At 47.5% G+C, this 15617-nt stretch overlaps 1 protein-coding gene across 5 annotated transcripts in view; it reads right to left on the bottom strand.

The window, feature by feature from the left end:
• The window catches only part of palld (palladin, cytoskeletal associated protein), a 508296-nt gene that overhangs the window by 246060 nt on the left and 246619 nt on the right, over positions 1–15617 (bottom strand). For all 5 annotated transcript variants that reach the window (XM_070877935.1, XM_070877956.1, XM_070877941.1 and 2 more), the window contains one exon: positions 14910–15085. In XM_070877935.1, coding sequence (XP_070734036.1) covers positions 14910–15085 — 176 coding nt within the window. The remainder of the gene's footprint in view (positions 1–14909; positions 15086–15617) is intronic.

The following is a 15617-nucleotide window of genomic DNA, read 5'->3' as shown; positions in this document are numbered from 1 at the left end:
AGAAACCCAAGGTAAAAAACAAAAAGGGCCACATTACAGCAAAATTCTAAAGGGGCAAAGTGGGTTAAAAAGACAAGCCTGAAGGCTCTGTGCCTCAATACGACAAGTATTCGGAATAAGGTGGACGAATTAACTGCGCAGATAGCAGTAACGGATATGATGTAATTGGCATCACGGAGACATGGCTCCAGGGTGACCAAGGCTGGGAACTCAACATCCAAGGGTATTCAACATTTAGGAAGGATAGACAGAAAGGAAAAGGAGGTGGGGTAGCATTGCTGGTTAAAGAGGAAATTAATGCAATTGTAAGGAAGGACATTGGCTTGCATGATGTGGAATCGGTACGGGTGGAGCTACGGAATACCAAAGGGAAGAAAGCGCTGGTGGGAGTTGTGTACCAAACAATAGTAGTGAGGTTGAGACAGCATCAAACAAGAAATAAGGGATGTGTGCAATAAAGGTACAGCAGTTATCATGGGCGACTTTAATTTACATATTGATTGGACTAACCTAACTGGTAGCAATGACTTCACGAAGGAAGACACAAATAACCTTCCGGATGTACTAGGGGAACGAGGGTCTAGTGAGAAGGAGGAACTGAAGGATATCTTTATTAGGCGGGAAATTGTGTTGGAGAAATTGATGGGATTGAAGGCCGATCAATCCCTGGGGCCTGATTGTCTGCCTCCCAGAGTACTTAAGGAAGTGGCCATAGAAATAGTGGATGCATTGGTGATCATTTTCCAACAGTCTATCGACTCTGGATCAGTTCCTATGGACTGGAGGGTAGCTAATGTAACACCACTTTTTTTAAAAAGGAGGGAGAGAGAAAACGGGTAATTATAGACCGGTTAGCCTGACATCAGTAGTGAGGAAAATGTTGGAATCAATTATTAAGGATGTAATAGCAGCGCATTTGGAAAGCAGTGACAGGATCGGACCAAGTCAGCATGGATTTATGAAAGGGAAATCATGCTTGACAAATCTTCTGGAATTTTATGAGAATGTATCGAATAGAGTGGACAAGGGAGAACCAGTGGATGTGGTGTATTTGGACTTTCAAAAGGCCTTTGACAATGTCCCACATAAGAGATTGGTGTGCAAAATCAAAGCACATGGTATTGGGGGTAATGTACTGGCGTGGATAGTGAATTGGTTGGCAGACAGGAAGCAGAGAGTCGGGATAAACGGGTCCTTTTCGGAATGGGAGGTACTGACTCGTGGAGTGCTGCAGGGCTCAGTGCTGGGACCCCAGGTCTTTACCATATACATTAATGATTTAGATGAAGGAATTGAGTGTAATATCTCCAAGTTTGCAGATGACACTAAACTGAATGGCGGTGTGAGCTGTGAAGAGGACGCTGGGTGTCATGGTACATCAGTCATTGAAGGTTGGCATGCAGGTACAGCAGGCGGTTAAGAAAGCAAATGGCATGTTGGCCTTCATAGCGAGGGGATTTGAGTACAGGGGTAGGGAGGTGTTACTACAGTTGTATAGGGCCTTGGTGAGGCCACACCTGGAGTATTGTGTACAGTTTTGGTCTCCTAACTTGAGGAAGGACATCCTTGCTATTGAGGGAGCGCAGCGAAGGTTCTGATTCCCAGGATGGCGGGACTGACATATCAAGATAGACTGGATCAACTGGGCTTGTATTCACTGGAGTTCAGAAGAATGAGAGGGGATCTTATAGAAACGTTTAAAATTCTGACGGGTTTAGACAGGTTAGATGCAGGAAGAATGTTCCCAATGTTGGGGAAGTCCAAAACCAGGGGTCACAGTCTAAGGATAAGGGGTAAGCCATTTAGGACCGAGATGAGGAGAAACTTCTTCACCCAGAGAGTGGTGAACCTGTGGAATTCTCTACCACAGAAAGTTGTTGAGGCCAATTCACTAAATATATTCAAGAAGGAGTTTGATGTAGTCCTTACTACTAGGGGGATCAAGCAGGAATGGGGTACTGAAATTGCATGTTCAGCAATGAACTCATGGAATGGCGGTGCAGGCTCAAAGGGCCGAATGGCCTACTCCTGCACCTATTTTCTATGTTTCTATGTTTCTATGACACTAAACTGAGTGGCGGTGTGAGCTGTGAGGAGGACGCTAAGAGGCTGCAGGGTGATTTGGACAGATTAGGTGAGTGGGAAATGCATGGCAGATGCAGTATAATGTGGATAAATGTGAGGTTATCCACTTTGGTGGCAAAAACGCGAAGGCAGAATATTATCTGAATGGCGGCAGATTAGGTAAAGTGGAGGTGCAATGAGACCTGGGTGTCATGGTTCATCAGTCATTGAAAGTTGGCACGCAGGTACAGCAGGCAGTGAAGGCGGCAAATGGCATTTTAACCTTGATAGCTAGGGGATTTGAGTATAGGAGCAGGGAGGTCTTACTGCAGTTGTAGAGCCTTGGTGAGGCCTCACCTGGAATGTTGTTCAGTTTTGGTCTCCTAATCTGAGGAATGACATTCTTGCTATTGAGGGAGTGCAGCGAAGGTTCACCGGACTGATTCCAGGGTTAGCTGGACTGTCATATGAGGAGAGACTGGATCAACTGGGCCTTTATTCACTGGAGTTTAGAAGGGTTAGCCGTGGGAAGATGGTCGTGGAGAGCAGTGACTCATCTCATCGGGCAGAGAATCAGCTGTTGTCTTACAGGTCTGGAGATGAAGCGTTTGCATGCCCGGCTGTGTCTCCATTTATAAATGGCTGTGCAGTACACACATATTGTAGAAAGAAAATGAAAGGCTTGCATTTACAGCCAACGAAGTACTTTTACAGTGTAATCACTGTTGTAATGTGGGAAACGCGGCAGACAATTTGCGCACAGCTCCTACAAACAAGGAAAAATGTTGGACATGACACCCGGGGATAACTCCAATTCTCTTCTTCGACATAGTGTCAGGGGGGGCTTTACATCCACTTGAGAGAACAGACGGGGCCTTGGTTTAACGTCTGATCCAAAAGACGGCACCTCCAACCGTGCAGCACTCCCTCAGCACTGCACTGGAGCATCAGTCTGGACTATCTGCTCAGGACTCTGGAGTGGGACTTGAACCCATGACATGCTGACTCGGGGCTTGATGATAATCTCATCCAGCTGATGCAACATTTCCCAGAAATGTTTACATTTTAATTTAATGACCAACTCCACAACAAAGAGCAAAAGACCTTGCAGCCTGGTAACGAATTAAAGTGTGCTGCCCACTGAGCCACAGCTGACACAATGTAATGTCTGGAGCTGGGCACCTCGAGGCGTACGCCATTAGTTTGACTTTTTCCTGCACCCCGCCAGCTCAAACGTTTTTTTTGCGCCATAGTTTGCTGGAAATGCGAGCGGATAAGGTCGCAGCGAGGACAAAGGCGGGTCTCTGGGACCTGAGTAAACCACGGGAATGACAGTCTATCTCCTTAACCAATGAGATTTAAGGATTGAGCAATAAAGAGAGAAGGACTGAGCAGAAACGTGAATTAGAGCCAAAAGTGGTACAGAACGAAAAATAAAGAGAGGGAAAGAAAGAATGGGGTGAATTTTCCCAGTGCCCCGACTGGAGGTGGTAACTTTCCCCCGGATGCTGAATATGGGTTACGACCCCTCAAAGGAAGTGGAGTGCAATCTCGAGCGCTCCACTTCTTTTAGGGGCGGGTTCCAGGGCGATGCTGGGGCAAGTAATGCAGCAATACGCGGATGCTCCACGTAACACTGACGCGCTTCAATGCCCCTCCCCTGCACAGCCTCTGATGGCCTCCACTGCATCACTAGGGCAGCAGTGGGATCGGGACTGCAGCCCAGCACCCAAAACAGAGAGCCGAGCTGCATGGCGGCCTGGACCACGCGAAAGTGCAAGATGGTGGCGCGGGGCGCAGGTGACCACTCCTTTAACACGCTCATGGTCTACAGGGCTGCAGTGGTACCCGCCCTGCTGTATGGCTCAGAAACGTGGACCATGTACAGTAGACACCTCAAGTCGCTGGAGAAATGCCACCAATGATGTCTCCGCAAGATCCTGCAAATCCCCCTGGGAGGACAGACGCACCAACATCAGTGTTCTCGCTCAGGCCAACATCTCCCAGCATTGAAGCACTGCCCACACTCGACCAGCTCCGTTGGGCGGGCCACATTGTTTGCATGCCGGACACAAGACTCCCAAAGCAAGCGCTCTACTCGGAGCTTCTGCATGGCAAGTGAGCCCCAGGTGGGCAGAGGAAACGTTTCAAGGACACCCTCAAAGCCTCCTTGATAAAATGTAACATCCCCACCGGCACTTGGGCGTCCCTGGCCAAAGACCACCCTAAGTGGAGGAAGAGCATCCGGGAGGGCGCTGAGCACCTCGAGTCTCATCGCCGAGAGCATGCAGAAAACAAACGCAGGCAGCGGAAGGAGCGTGCGGCAAACCAGTCCCACCCTTTCCTTCATCGACTGTCTACCCCACCTGTGACAGAGACTGTAATTCCCGTATTGCACTGTTCAGTCACCTGAGAACTCACTTTTAGAGTGGAAGCAAGTCTTCCTCGTTTTCGAGGGACTGCCTATGACGATGATCTTCTGCACCATGAGCAGATATCGACTAGCTTTGCGAGCCGCCTGGCAATTTCCCCCGTGGGGCAGTGAAGGGCCGGTGCGGGGCAGTGAAAGGTCGCCACGCAGGATGATGCGCAGCGGGCCAGGGTGCTAACTGTGGGGCGCGCAAACTCCCGGGAAACTTTCCGGGAGCGGGTAGCAGCCCCCTTCTCTGGGCCGAAAAGTGTCTTACCCCAGAGGTGCTGAAAAAGAGGTAACTTTCCCCCCATGGATTAAGAGGTAACTTTCCCCCCATGGAATAAGGAAAGTAAGAAAAAAATTAAATTAAAAATTGGACATTTAATACTTTTAAAATCTCCAACAACAATTCACAACTTGAAGGAATGAGCCACCACTGTTTAAATTGTTCACTCTCTGGGCCAGAGAGTTTGATTGGCATTGCATTAACAATTATCACGTCTTTATAAAGACACTTACGCTATTAACTTTTTATTTTATTGATTCCTTCACAGGATGTGTGTGTCGCTGGCAAGGCCAGCATTTATTGCTCTTGAGAAGGTGGTTGTGAGACGCCTTCTTGAACGACTTCTTTGTTGTATAGGTTTGTTACAACTGAGGGACTTGCTAGGCCATTTCAGAGGGCAGTTAAGAGTCAACCACATTGCTGTGGGTCTGGAGTCACATACAGGTCAGACTGGGTAAGGACAGCAGATTTCCTTCTCTAAAGTACATTAGTGAACCAGATGGATTATTACGACAATCATGGTTTCATTACTGATACTAGCTTTTTATTTCAGATTAATTTAGTGAACTGAATTTAAATTGCCCAGCTGCCGTGAATTTAAATTACCAGCCTTAACTTTCTGCGGTGAGTTTAATGGAAAATTAATGTGCAAACCCAACAAGTAAATAACAGGGAGGTTGAGGGTGTGATGGTGTTTGTGCAAAGCAAACAACAGAGCAATGTAAATGTACCAGCAATTTCTGGAGAATCACAACTCACAGCGTAACACTTCATAGAACCATAGAATGGTTACAGCACAGAAGGAGGCCGTTCGGCCCGTCGATCCAGCGGCAGCTCCCTGGGGAGACAGTCCGACCGTTCGGGAGAGAGTCTGAGAGTTCGGGAGAGAGTCTGAGAGTTCGGGAGAGAGTCCGTGAGTTAGGGAGAGAGTTCGGGAGAGAGATTCTGAGAGCTGCCAGAAAAATTGTGGGTTCGTTGCCACAAGACTGAGGGAGCACAAGGAGTGGGAGGCTCGGAGGTCGGCGAGCAGCGGGAGGATAAACCCCGCCTGATTGATAAGTATCTCTCTTTCTCTTTTATAACAGATTAGTCTAATTAGAGGGACGGCAGGGCAGCTCAGTCCTGTGGAGTGCACATCCTGCAGCATGTGGGAAGTCCTGGACGCTCCATGCGGCCTAGACATCCATGTGTGCAGGAGGTGTCTCCAGCTTCAACTGCTCGAGCTCCGCGTTTCGGAGCTTGAGCGGCGGCTGGAGTCAATACGGTGCATCCGCGAGGCTGAGAGCTACATGGATAGCACGTTTCAGGAGGTGGTCACCCCGCAGCTTAAAAGCGTGCGGGCAGAGGGGAAGTGGGTGACCACCAGATGGATGAAGAACACTAGGCAGGTAGTCCCCCCACCTCCGAGTCCATCTCGCTTTCAAACTGATATTCTTGATATTCACTTCTGAGCACCAGTGAGGGCGATGGTGTCTCTGGGGCGTGCAGCCAGAGCCAAGTCCATGGCACCACGGGTGGCTCAGCTGCACGGGGCGAGCGATGAAGAATAAAAGAGTGGTCGGGGATTCAATAGTTAGTGGAATAGAGGGGAGTTTCTGTGGCCGTAGACGTGACCCCAGGATGGTATGATGCCTCCCTGGTGCCAGGGTCAAGGATGTCACAGAGCGGATGCAGGGCATTCTGGGGGGGAGAGGGTGAACGGCCAAAGGTCGTGGTCCATATCGGAACTAATGACATCGGTAGAAAGAGGGATGAGGTCCTGCAGGCAGAATTTAGGGAGCGAGGAGAAAAATTAATGGGTAGGACCTCAAAGGTAGCAATCTCCGGGTTACTACCGGTGCCACGTGCTAATGAGCACAAGAGTAGAAGGATAGAGAGGATGAACGCGTGGCTGGAGAGTTGGTGTAGGAGGGGGGGCTTTAAATTCCTGAGGTATTGGGCCCGCTTCTGGGGGAGATGGGACCTGTACAAACCGGACGGGTTGCACCTCAACAGCACCGGGACCAATATCGCACGGGGAGTTTTGCTAGTTCTGTTGGGGAGAGTTTAAACTAGCTTGGCAGGGGGATGGGAACCTGAGAACAAATTCAATAGGGAAGGAAATAAATCTGAAATTGGAAAGCAAGAATGTAGAAAGTGAATATTTAAGACAGAGGAAACAAGGGTTAGTAAGTAGTAATCAATGAGGTCTACCTGTGCTAAATGGTATATATTTCAATGCAAGAATTATAGCGAATAAGCTGAGAGCACAGGTAGATGCTTGGGATTTCGTCCTCTATGGGGTACAACGGATATGATTTTTACGGCGCGACAGCTGCAAGAGAAATGCAGGGAACAGCACCAACCCTTGTACATGGCCTTCTTTGACCTTACAAAGGCCTTTGACGCTGTCAACTACGAGGGACTATGGAGCGTCCTCCTTCATTTCGGCTGCCACCAAAAGTTCGTCACCATCCTCCACCTGCTCCACGACGACATACAAGCCGTTGATCCTGACCAACGGATCCATCACAGACCCGATCCACGTCCGGACCAGGGTCAAGCAGGGCTGCGTCATCGCGCCAACCCTCTTCTCAATCTTCCTCGCTGCAATTCTCCACCTCACTGTCGACAAGCTCCCCGCTGGAGTGGAACTAAACTACAGAACCAGTGGGAACCTGTTCAACCTTCGTCGTCTCCAAGCCAGATCCAAGACCGTCCCAATCTCTGACGTCGAGCTACAGGATGCGGACGACGCTTGCATCTGCGCACATTCAGAGACTGACCTCCAAGTCATAGTCAACATCTTCACTGAGGCGTATGAAAGCATGGGCCTTACACTAAACTTCCAAAAGACAAAGGTCCTCCACCAATCTGACCCCGCCACACAGCATTGTCCCCCAGTCATCAAGATCCACGGCGCGGCCCTGGACAATGTGGACCACTTTCCATACCTCAGGAGCCTCTTAACAACAAAGGCAGACATCGACGACGAGATTCAACACCGCTGGGCAGGCCACATTGTTCGCATGCCGGACACAAGGCTCCCAAAGCAAGCGCTCTACTCGGAACTCCTGCACAGCAAGCCAAGATGGGCAGAGGAAACGTTTCAAGGACACCCTCAAAGTCTCCTTGATAAAATGCAACATCCCCACCGACACCTGGGAGTCCCCGGCCAAAGACCGCCCTAAGTGGAGGAAGTGCATCCGGGAGAGCACTGAGCACCTCGTGTCTCGTTGCCGAGAGCGTGCAGACATCAAGCGCAGGCAGCGAAAGGAGCGTGCGGCAAACCAGACTCCCCACCCACCCTTTCCTTCAATGACGGTCTGTTCCACCTGTGACAGAGACTGTATTTCCCGTATTGGACTCTTCAGTCACCTAAGAACTCATTTTTAGAGTGGAACCAAGTCTTCCTCGATTTCAAGGGACTGTCTATGATGATGACACTTGGGAGTATGACATTATAGCCATTACAGAGACATGACTGCAAGAGGTGCATGTTTGGCAGATCATTATTCCTGGTTACAGGATTTTTAGACAGGACAACGAGAGGGGTAAAAAGGGGGGGGCGGGCGGGGTTCACAGTATTGATTAAATAAACTATTACAGCTGTGAAGAGGGATGATATGTTCGAGGGATCATCAAATGAGGCCATATGGGTCAAACTGAAAAAGAAAAAAGGGTCGATCACACTGCTGGGCATGTGGGGGTATTATAGACCCCCATGCAGTGGGAGGGATATAGAAGAGCAAATATGTAGGCAAATTTCTGTGAAGTCCAAAAACCATAGGGTAGTAATAGTAGGGGATTTCAACTATCCTAATATTGATTGGGACAAATATAGTGTGAAGGGTATAGAGGGTGCGGAATTCTTAAAATACATTCAAGAGAACTTTTTTAGTCCGTATGTAACAAGCCCATCATGGGAGGGGGCAGTTCTGGATTTTGTTTTGGGGAATGAAGCTGGGCAGGTGGAAGGGGTATCAGTGGGAGAGCACTTGGGTACTAGTGATCACAATTCAGTCAGATTCAAGGTAGTTATGAATAAGGACAAGGATAGGCCAGGAATAAAAGTCCCTTATTGGGGAAAAGCCACAGTGGACTGGAAACAGCTACTTGAAGGTAAATCAGTGTCGGAACAGTGGGATGCATTCAAGGAGGCAATCCGGAAGGCGTAGGCCAAACATATGCCGTTAAAGAAAAAGGGTGGGAATAACAATTCTAGAGCCCCCTTGGATGTCTAGGAACTTACAGGCAAGGATAAAGAAAACAAGGGATGCTTATCCATATACCGACAGCTAAATACTATAGAATCTCTGGAGGAATATAGAAAGTTCAGAGGTGAAATTAAAAAGGATATTAGGAATGCTAAGAGAGAGCATGAAAAATTCTTGGCTAGTAAAATCAAGGAAAACCCAAAGATGTTCTATAAATATATTAAGAGCAAGAGGATAACTAAAGAAAGGGTAGGACCTATTAGAGACCATGAGGGTAATCTGTGTGTGGAGGCGGAAGATGTTGGTATGGTGCTTAATGAATACTTTGCGTCTGTTTTTATAAAGGAAAGGGCCAATGCAGATACTGCTATCGAGAAGGAGTGAGAAATTTTGGATAAAATAAACAGTGAGAGAGGAAGTATTACGGGGTTTAGCAGCTTTGAAAGTGGATAAGTCCCCAGGCCCGGATGAAATGCACCCCAGGTTGTTGAGTAAAGCAAAAGAGGAAATAGCAGAGGCCTTGACCATCATTTTTCAGTCCTCTTTGGATTCAGGCATGGTGCTGGAAGACTGCTGATTGGTACCCTTGTTTAAGAAGGGAGAAAGGGATAGGCCGAGTAACTACAGGCCTGTCAGCCTAAACTCAGTAGTGGGAAAGTTATTGAAAAAAATACTGAATGAAAGGATAAATCTACATTTAGAAAGGCAAGGATTAATCAGGGACAGTCAGCACAGATTTGTTAACGGAAAATTGTGTTTGACTAACCTGATTGAATTTTTCGAGGATAGGGTAGGACTTCATTACTTCTATTTTTTATTTGGATATTTTGAAAAATTTATGTAAATATGTTTTGTCTCTTGTGAATAGCGGTGACCATTTGTCAAGCCTATTCACCTGGTGCTATTGTGAAAGAAGAACATAAGTGACGGAGGAACACTGAGAGAATATCTTAGTTATTGAAGTAGACTTTATTTAGATAATATGGGCTCAATTTTGGCCCAGTATAATCATTGCAAACAAATAGTTGTTTAAATTAGTTGTGAGATTAGAGCAATTTAATACAACTATCTTTTACTTTTATTTTTGTAGTTTAAGCTTCCATGAATGCTTCTGTTGTATAGTAAATTAACTTTGCGAAGTTTATCATGTCATGTGATGTCCTGTATAGCTGTTTGATCCTATTCACATTCTTTAGTTAAGTCATTAAGTTCTGCTTGCCTCCGATTTACCTACCTGCGCTGATTTCTTAACTCTCTGCAAGGGTTTTCACAAGCGGCCACAAGTGGCCACATACGCTGGGCTAAGTTAGTTTGGAGTAACTATTAGCTGGCCAAAGTGGCCTAAATGGCCAAAACAGGCATAGGTGGCTGGTAACGCCCCCTATTGAACTAAAAAATTGAATGTGCAAAATGGGGATTTTTAAGATACTCCAGAAAAATCAAGTTGCTCCAAAAACGACGGAGCAACTCCTGGCCAATTTTGAGCCCATAGCACACTTCAGCTAGCCCTTCTGCTGCCCTTTCTTTGTAGCCCTGCAAATCTTTTTCCTTCGAGTACTTATCCAATTCCCTTTCATCCCTTGAACTGACTGGCCGATTTGCACATTAGTAACAGCTCGCGTCATTAACAGGCTGTTATATTTCCAGCATGTTCTGGCCCATTATATAACAATGGCAGGATTATCAATGGTAGAACAGATGATTTGTTTTCACACAGAAGCAAGCACTTTCACTGCCTCCAGGGCGTTTAAAGCAATATTGCAGCTCTCGGGGCACACATGAACGAGGTAAGTGGGGGAAAGTTTACAGGTTCTGTTTTGGGATGCTGCAACACATCAAACCACTTTTCCTAATTACAGGTTTTCCTGTATTCACACAAAGCTGACATCATACTTTGGTGCAGACAGTTTAATGTTTCAATGCATTGTGTGAGTGAGTTTACACCATCACTGGGACTGTGGAAGAAAATCTAAATGGTGAGGGAGAAGTGGTTCTCAAAGTTTCTGTATGCAATTCAGGTCCTAGGACTGGCGTCTCTCTGTAAGTCCTGATATCGGTCCGAGAACCCTCTGTAATATAGAAACACAGAAACATAGAAAATAGGTGCAGGAGTAAGCCATTCGGCCCTTCGAGCCTGCACCACCATTCAATAAGATCATGGCTGATCATTCACCCTCAGTACCCCTTTCCGGCTTTCTCTCCATACCCCTTGATCCCTTTAGCCGTAAGGGCCATATCTAACTCCCTCTTGAATATATCCAACGAACTGGCATCAACAACTCTCTGCGGTAGAGAATTCCACAGGTTAACAACTCTCTGAGTGAAGAAATTTCTCCTCATCTCAGTCCTAAATGGCTTACCTCTTGTCCTTAAACTATGTCCCCTGGTTCTGGACTTCCCCAACATCAGGAACATTATTCCTGCATCTAGCCTGTCCAGTCCCGTCAGAATTTTACATGTTTGTATGAGATCCCCTCTCATCCTTCTAAACTCCAGTGTATAAAGGCCCAGTTGATCCAGTCTCTCCTCATATGTTAATCCTGCCATCCTGATATCGGTTCGGAAACACTCTGTAAGTCCCGATATCAGTCCAAAAACCCTCTGTAAGTCCTAATATCAGTCCAAAAACCCTCTAAGTCTTGATATCAGTCCAAAAACCCTCTAGAAGTTCTACTTCTCATCTACATGCTGCCCCTCGGCGACATCGTCCAAATACACAACGTCAGGTTCCACATGTACTCCGACTACCTCACCTTCAAGGTACAGTGTGTGCTGGAGAGCGACGGTTGTGAAGAATGAGACTGGATTGGACGTTACCAAGGACCAGGTCGCTGATTGGAGCGTGGGCAGGAACAGCAGGAGCGGCGAGGTCGGGGCGAAGGAGCGGCGAGAGATCGTGGAGCAACGTGATCGGGACCCAGGAGAGGCGTGAGTTCGGGGCCCAGGAGAGGCGAGGGCCCAGGGGCAGCACGGGCCCAGCCCACACTGTGATATGTGCGCGCACTAGGCCCGTGCAGCAGAGCTGGTCTCCAGTCGTCTTGGTTAACCCTTGCCAATGGACCAAGACCTAGCTCTGTCAAGCCCGTGTGGTGGCTGATGTGCAATGGTTACCACACGTTAAAAAAATCCACGCACAGGCATCTTCCACCCCTTCAAGATGTAGTTGGGGATCTGGGATATTAGTTTCTTCATTGAAACACCTGTGAACGCATCCCATTTTGGCGTAAAGCAAGTCATCCTCGATACGAGGGACTGCCTATGATGATGATGACTACCTCACCACCACCTTTCTTCACTCCCCCACTGTTTCTAATTTGTCACATTGCTTGTCGGACATTCAGTACTGGATGAGCAGAAATTTCCTCCAGCTAAATATTAGGAAGACCAAAGCCATTGCTTTGGGTCCCTGCCACAAACTCTGTTCCCTAGCCACCGAGTCCATCCCTCTCCCTGTCAACTGTCTGAGGCTGAACCAGGCTGTTCACAACCTTGGTGTCATACTTGACCCCGAGCTGAGCTTCCGACCACAACTCTCTCTCCCATAAAGCTGCTCAGGCTTTGAAGATTTCAAAACTGAAATCGATAGAATTTTGTTCGGAAAGTTTATTAAGGGTTATGGACTGAAGGCGGGTAAATGGAGATAAGATACAGATCAGCCACAATCTAATTGAATGGCAGAACATTCTCGAGGGGCTAAGCGTCCTTCTCCTGTTCCTATGTTCCGACAGAAATACAAATAATATTTGGTCACCTGTCCTAATATCTCCCTATAGAGCTCAGTATCAAATTTTCATAGAATCATAGAAATTTATAGCACAGAAGGAGGCCATTCGGCCCATCGTGGCCATACCGGCCGACAAAGAGCTATCCAGCCTAATCCCACCTTCAGTTCTTGGTCCATAAGCTTTGTAGGTTATGGCATTTCAAGTGCAAATCCAAGTACTTGGGACGGGGCTACGGACCAAGAACTGGAAATTGGGATTAGGCTGGGTAGCTCTTGGTCGGCCGGCGCGGACACGATGGGCCGAAATGGCCTCTGTCCGTGCTGTAAATTTCTATGATTCTACTCTTTAAATGTGGTGAGGGTTTCTGCCTCTATCACCCTTTCAGGCAGTGAGTTCCAGACCCCCACCACCCTCTGGGTAAAAAAAAATCTCTCCTCAAATCCCCTCTAAACCTCCTGCCAATTACTTTAAATCTATGCCCCCTGGCTGTTGACCCCTCTGTTAAGGGAAAAAGGTCCTTCCTAGCTACACTATCCAGGCCCCTCATAATTGTATACACCTCAATCAGGTCTCCCCTCAGCCTCCTCTGTTCCAAAGAAAAGAACTTCAGCCTGTCCAATCTTTCCTGATTTTGTTTGATAACGCACCTGTTAAGCCCCTTGGTCATTTTCCTAGATTAAAGGTGCTACATAACTTATGACAACAACTTGCATTAACAAAGAGGGAAATGGCAGAAAGCTGATGCTGTTAATAAGGTGTAGGCCATACGACCCCTCGAGTCTGCTCCGCCATTTCATACGATCATGGCTGATCTGATTATGGACTCAGGTCCTCATGTTATATAATGTTCTCTCCCCCTCACCCAGCCACCCTTTCATCATGGCCCCCTCTTGGCACCCTGGCATGGGAATCGGTGCTATGTGCAAAACAAGTGATCACGACATGTGAAAAATGCACACAAATAAAAGGCACCCTTTGATCAGTTGGAACAGGTACCAGAGGTGGTGCCAGCAGCTGAACCACCACATCATAGCATGTATCACCGCCCTGAGGAGGAGAGAGTGACTCGTTACCGCCACATTATAATTCAATCTGTCAAGTGTATCGAGATAGTATCTGAGGTAAACCCAAAATTATGGGAACCACATCGCAAGTCGAAAGGTCAGACACGCAACTACTTTTGATTCAGCACAAACCTGTTTGCATAGCTCACAGTGACGTTATGACTGATGGAGTTTGATGACTGTAAACACAATGTGTGTGCAGAGAATCCTTTAACACTACTACTGTCTACAGTAGGGACTAGAAATTTCGGTCACTCTTTGAAAGGATTAAAAGGAACAAAGAAAGAACCTGCATTTCTATAGCGCCTTTCACAACCACCAGACATCTCAAAGCACTTTACAGCCAATGAAGTACTTTTGAAGTGTTGTCACTGTTGTAATGTGGGAAACGCGGCAGCCAATTTGTGCACAGCAAGCTCCCACAAACAGCAATGTGATAATGATCAGATAATCTGTTTTTTTGTTATGTAGATTGAGGGATAAATATTGGCCAGGACATCGGGGATAACTCCCCTGCTCTTCAAGGAGCAGGCCACCTCAAACACAGCAGCACCTGAGCAACCACCCATCAGATCAGGAGATCAGATCGGACCCAGTCAGGAATGTGATGGATTACTCGATACCAGGCGGGACAAAGCAGCCCGCTTGATTGGCACCCCATCAATCACCTTCAACATTCACTCCCTCCACCAGCGGCACACCATGGCTGCAGTGTGTACCATCTACAAGATGCACTGCACCGACTCGCCAAGGCTTCTTTGGCAGCACCTGCCAAACCCGCGACCTCTGTCACCTAGAAGTACAAGGGCAGCAGGTGCATGGGAACACCATCACCTCTATATTCCCCTCCAAGCCACACACCATCCTGGCTTGGAAATATATCGCCGTTCCTTCGTCGTCGTTGGGTCAAAATCCTGGAACTCCCTCCCTAACAGCACCGTGGGAGCACCTTCATCGCACGGACTGGCAGCGGTTCAAGAAGGCGGCTCACCACCACCTTCTCAGTGGCCATTAGGAATGGGCAATAAATGCCGGCCTTGCCAGCGATGCACACATCCCAGGAAAGAATATATAGAAAAAGATCCCGAGCCACTCGCGAACGAAGCCATAGAGGAGAGCAGCCAATAGCGACTTTTAATAAAATTAATGTTGTCCACCTACCTTCAATATAGACCTCAGCAGATGTGGTGTCCGATCCAAAGCAGTTGGTGGCTGTGCAAGTGTACCGACCCGTGTCGTCCTCGAAAGCTTCGGCGATGGCTAAAGTATAGAGGTCACCATCCTGGAATATCTGGACGTCCGGGGAGTTTTCCAGCTCTTCCCCCTCACAGAACCACCTGTGGATTTGGCCGAATAGAAATAGAGGTTGTTATTTCCCTCTCTCTTTTTTCTAAAAAAAAAACTTCAGATACCTGCAGCCAAACTGTGACAAGTGGCTTTGAAGCAATATCAATACCGTGCCCGAGTCTAGGCAGCTCGTTGAAAGGGCAAGGAGAAGGCACAACTGATTCACTCCACAACCTTTATGATGTCAGGTGCAAATCCCAGCAAGAAAATAAACTCCGCAGTCTTTCACCTGCCCTTCTTTAACTTGACAGAGCCTGGCAGCTTTCTCCTCAAGCCACACCCTTCTGCATATTAACGAGATGCAAATGCACTTTATGTTAATGAGAGTTGAGCTGTGTAACTAAAGCCAACTCATCTGGTCGGTTCCTTCAAAAGAACTGGATGATAATTAAAATGAGTGGGACTGATTCCGATTGATGTCATCGTGCAGGAAGAAAGGGCCGATTAGGTAATAGACATGCCAAAATGCAGAGTAGAGCAATACTATTAGTCGCCTAATAGTTGCAGACTAGGAGCGGGTGC

Source organism: Pristiophorus japonicus, chromosome 1 (assembly GCF_044704955.1).
Source record: "Pristiophorus japonicus isolate sPriJap1 chromosome 1, sPriJap1.hap1, whole genome shotgun sequence".
NCBI lineage: Eukaryota > Metazoa > Chordata > Chondrichthyes > Pristiophoridae > Pristiophorus > Pristiophorus japonicus.
The sequence above is the reverse complement of the archived record's forward strand: the minus strand, read 5'-3'. Positions and strand labels throughout refer to the sequence as shown.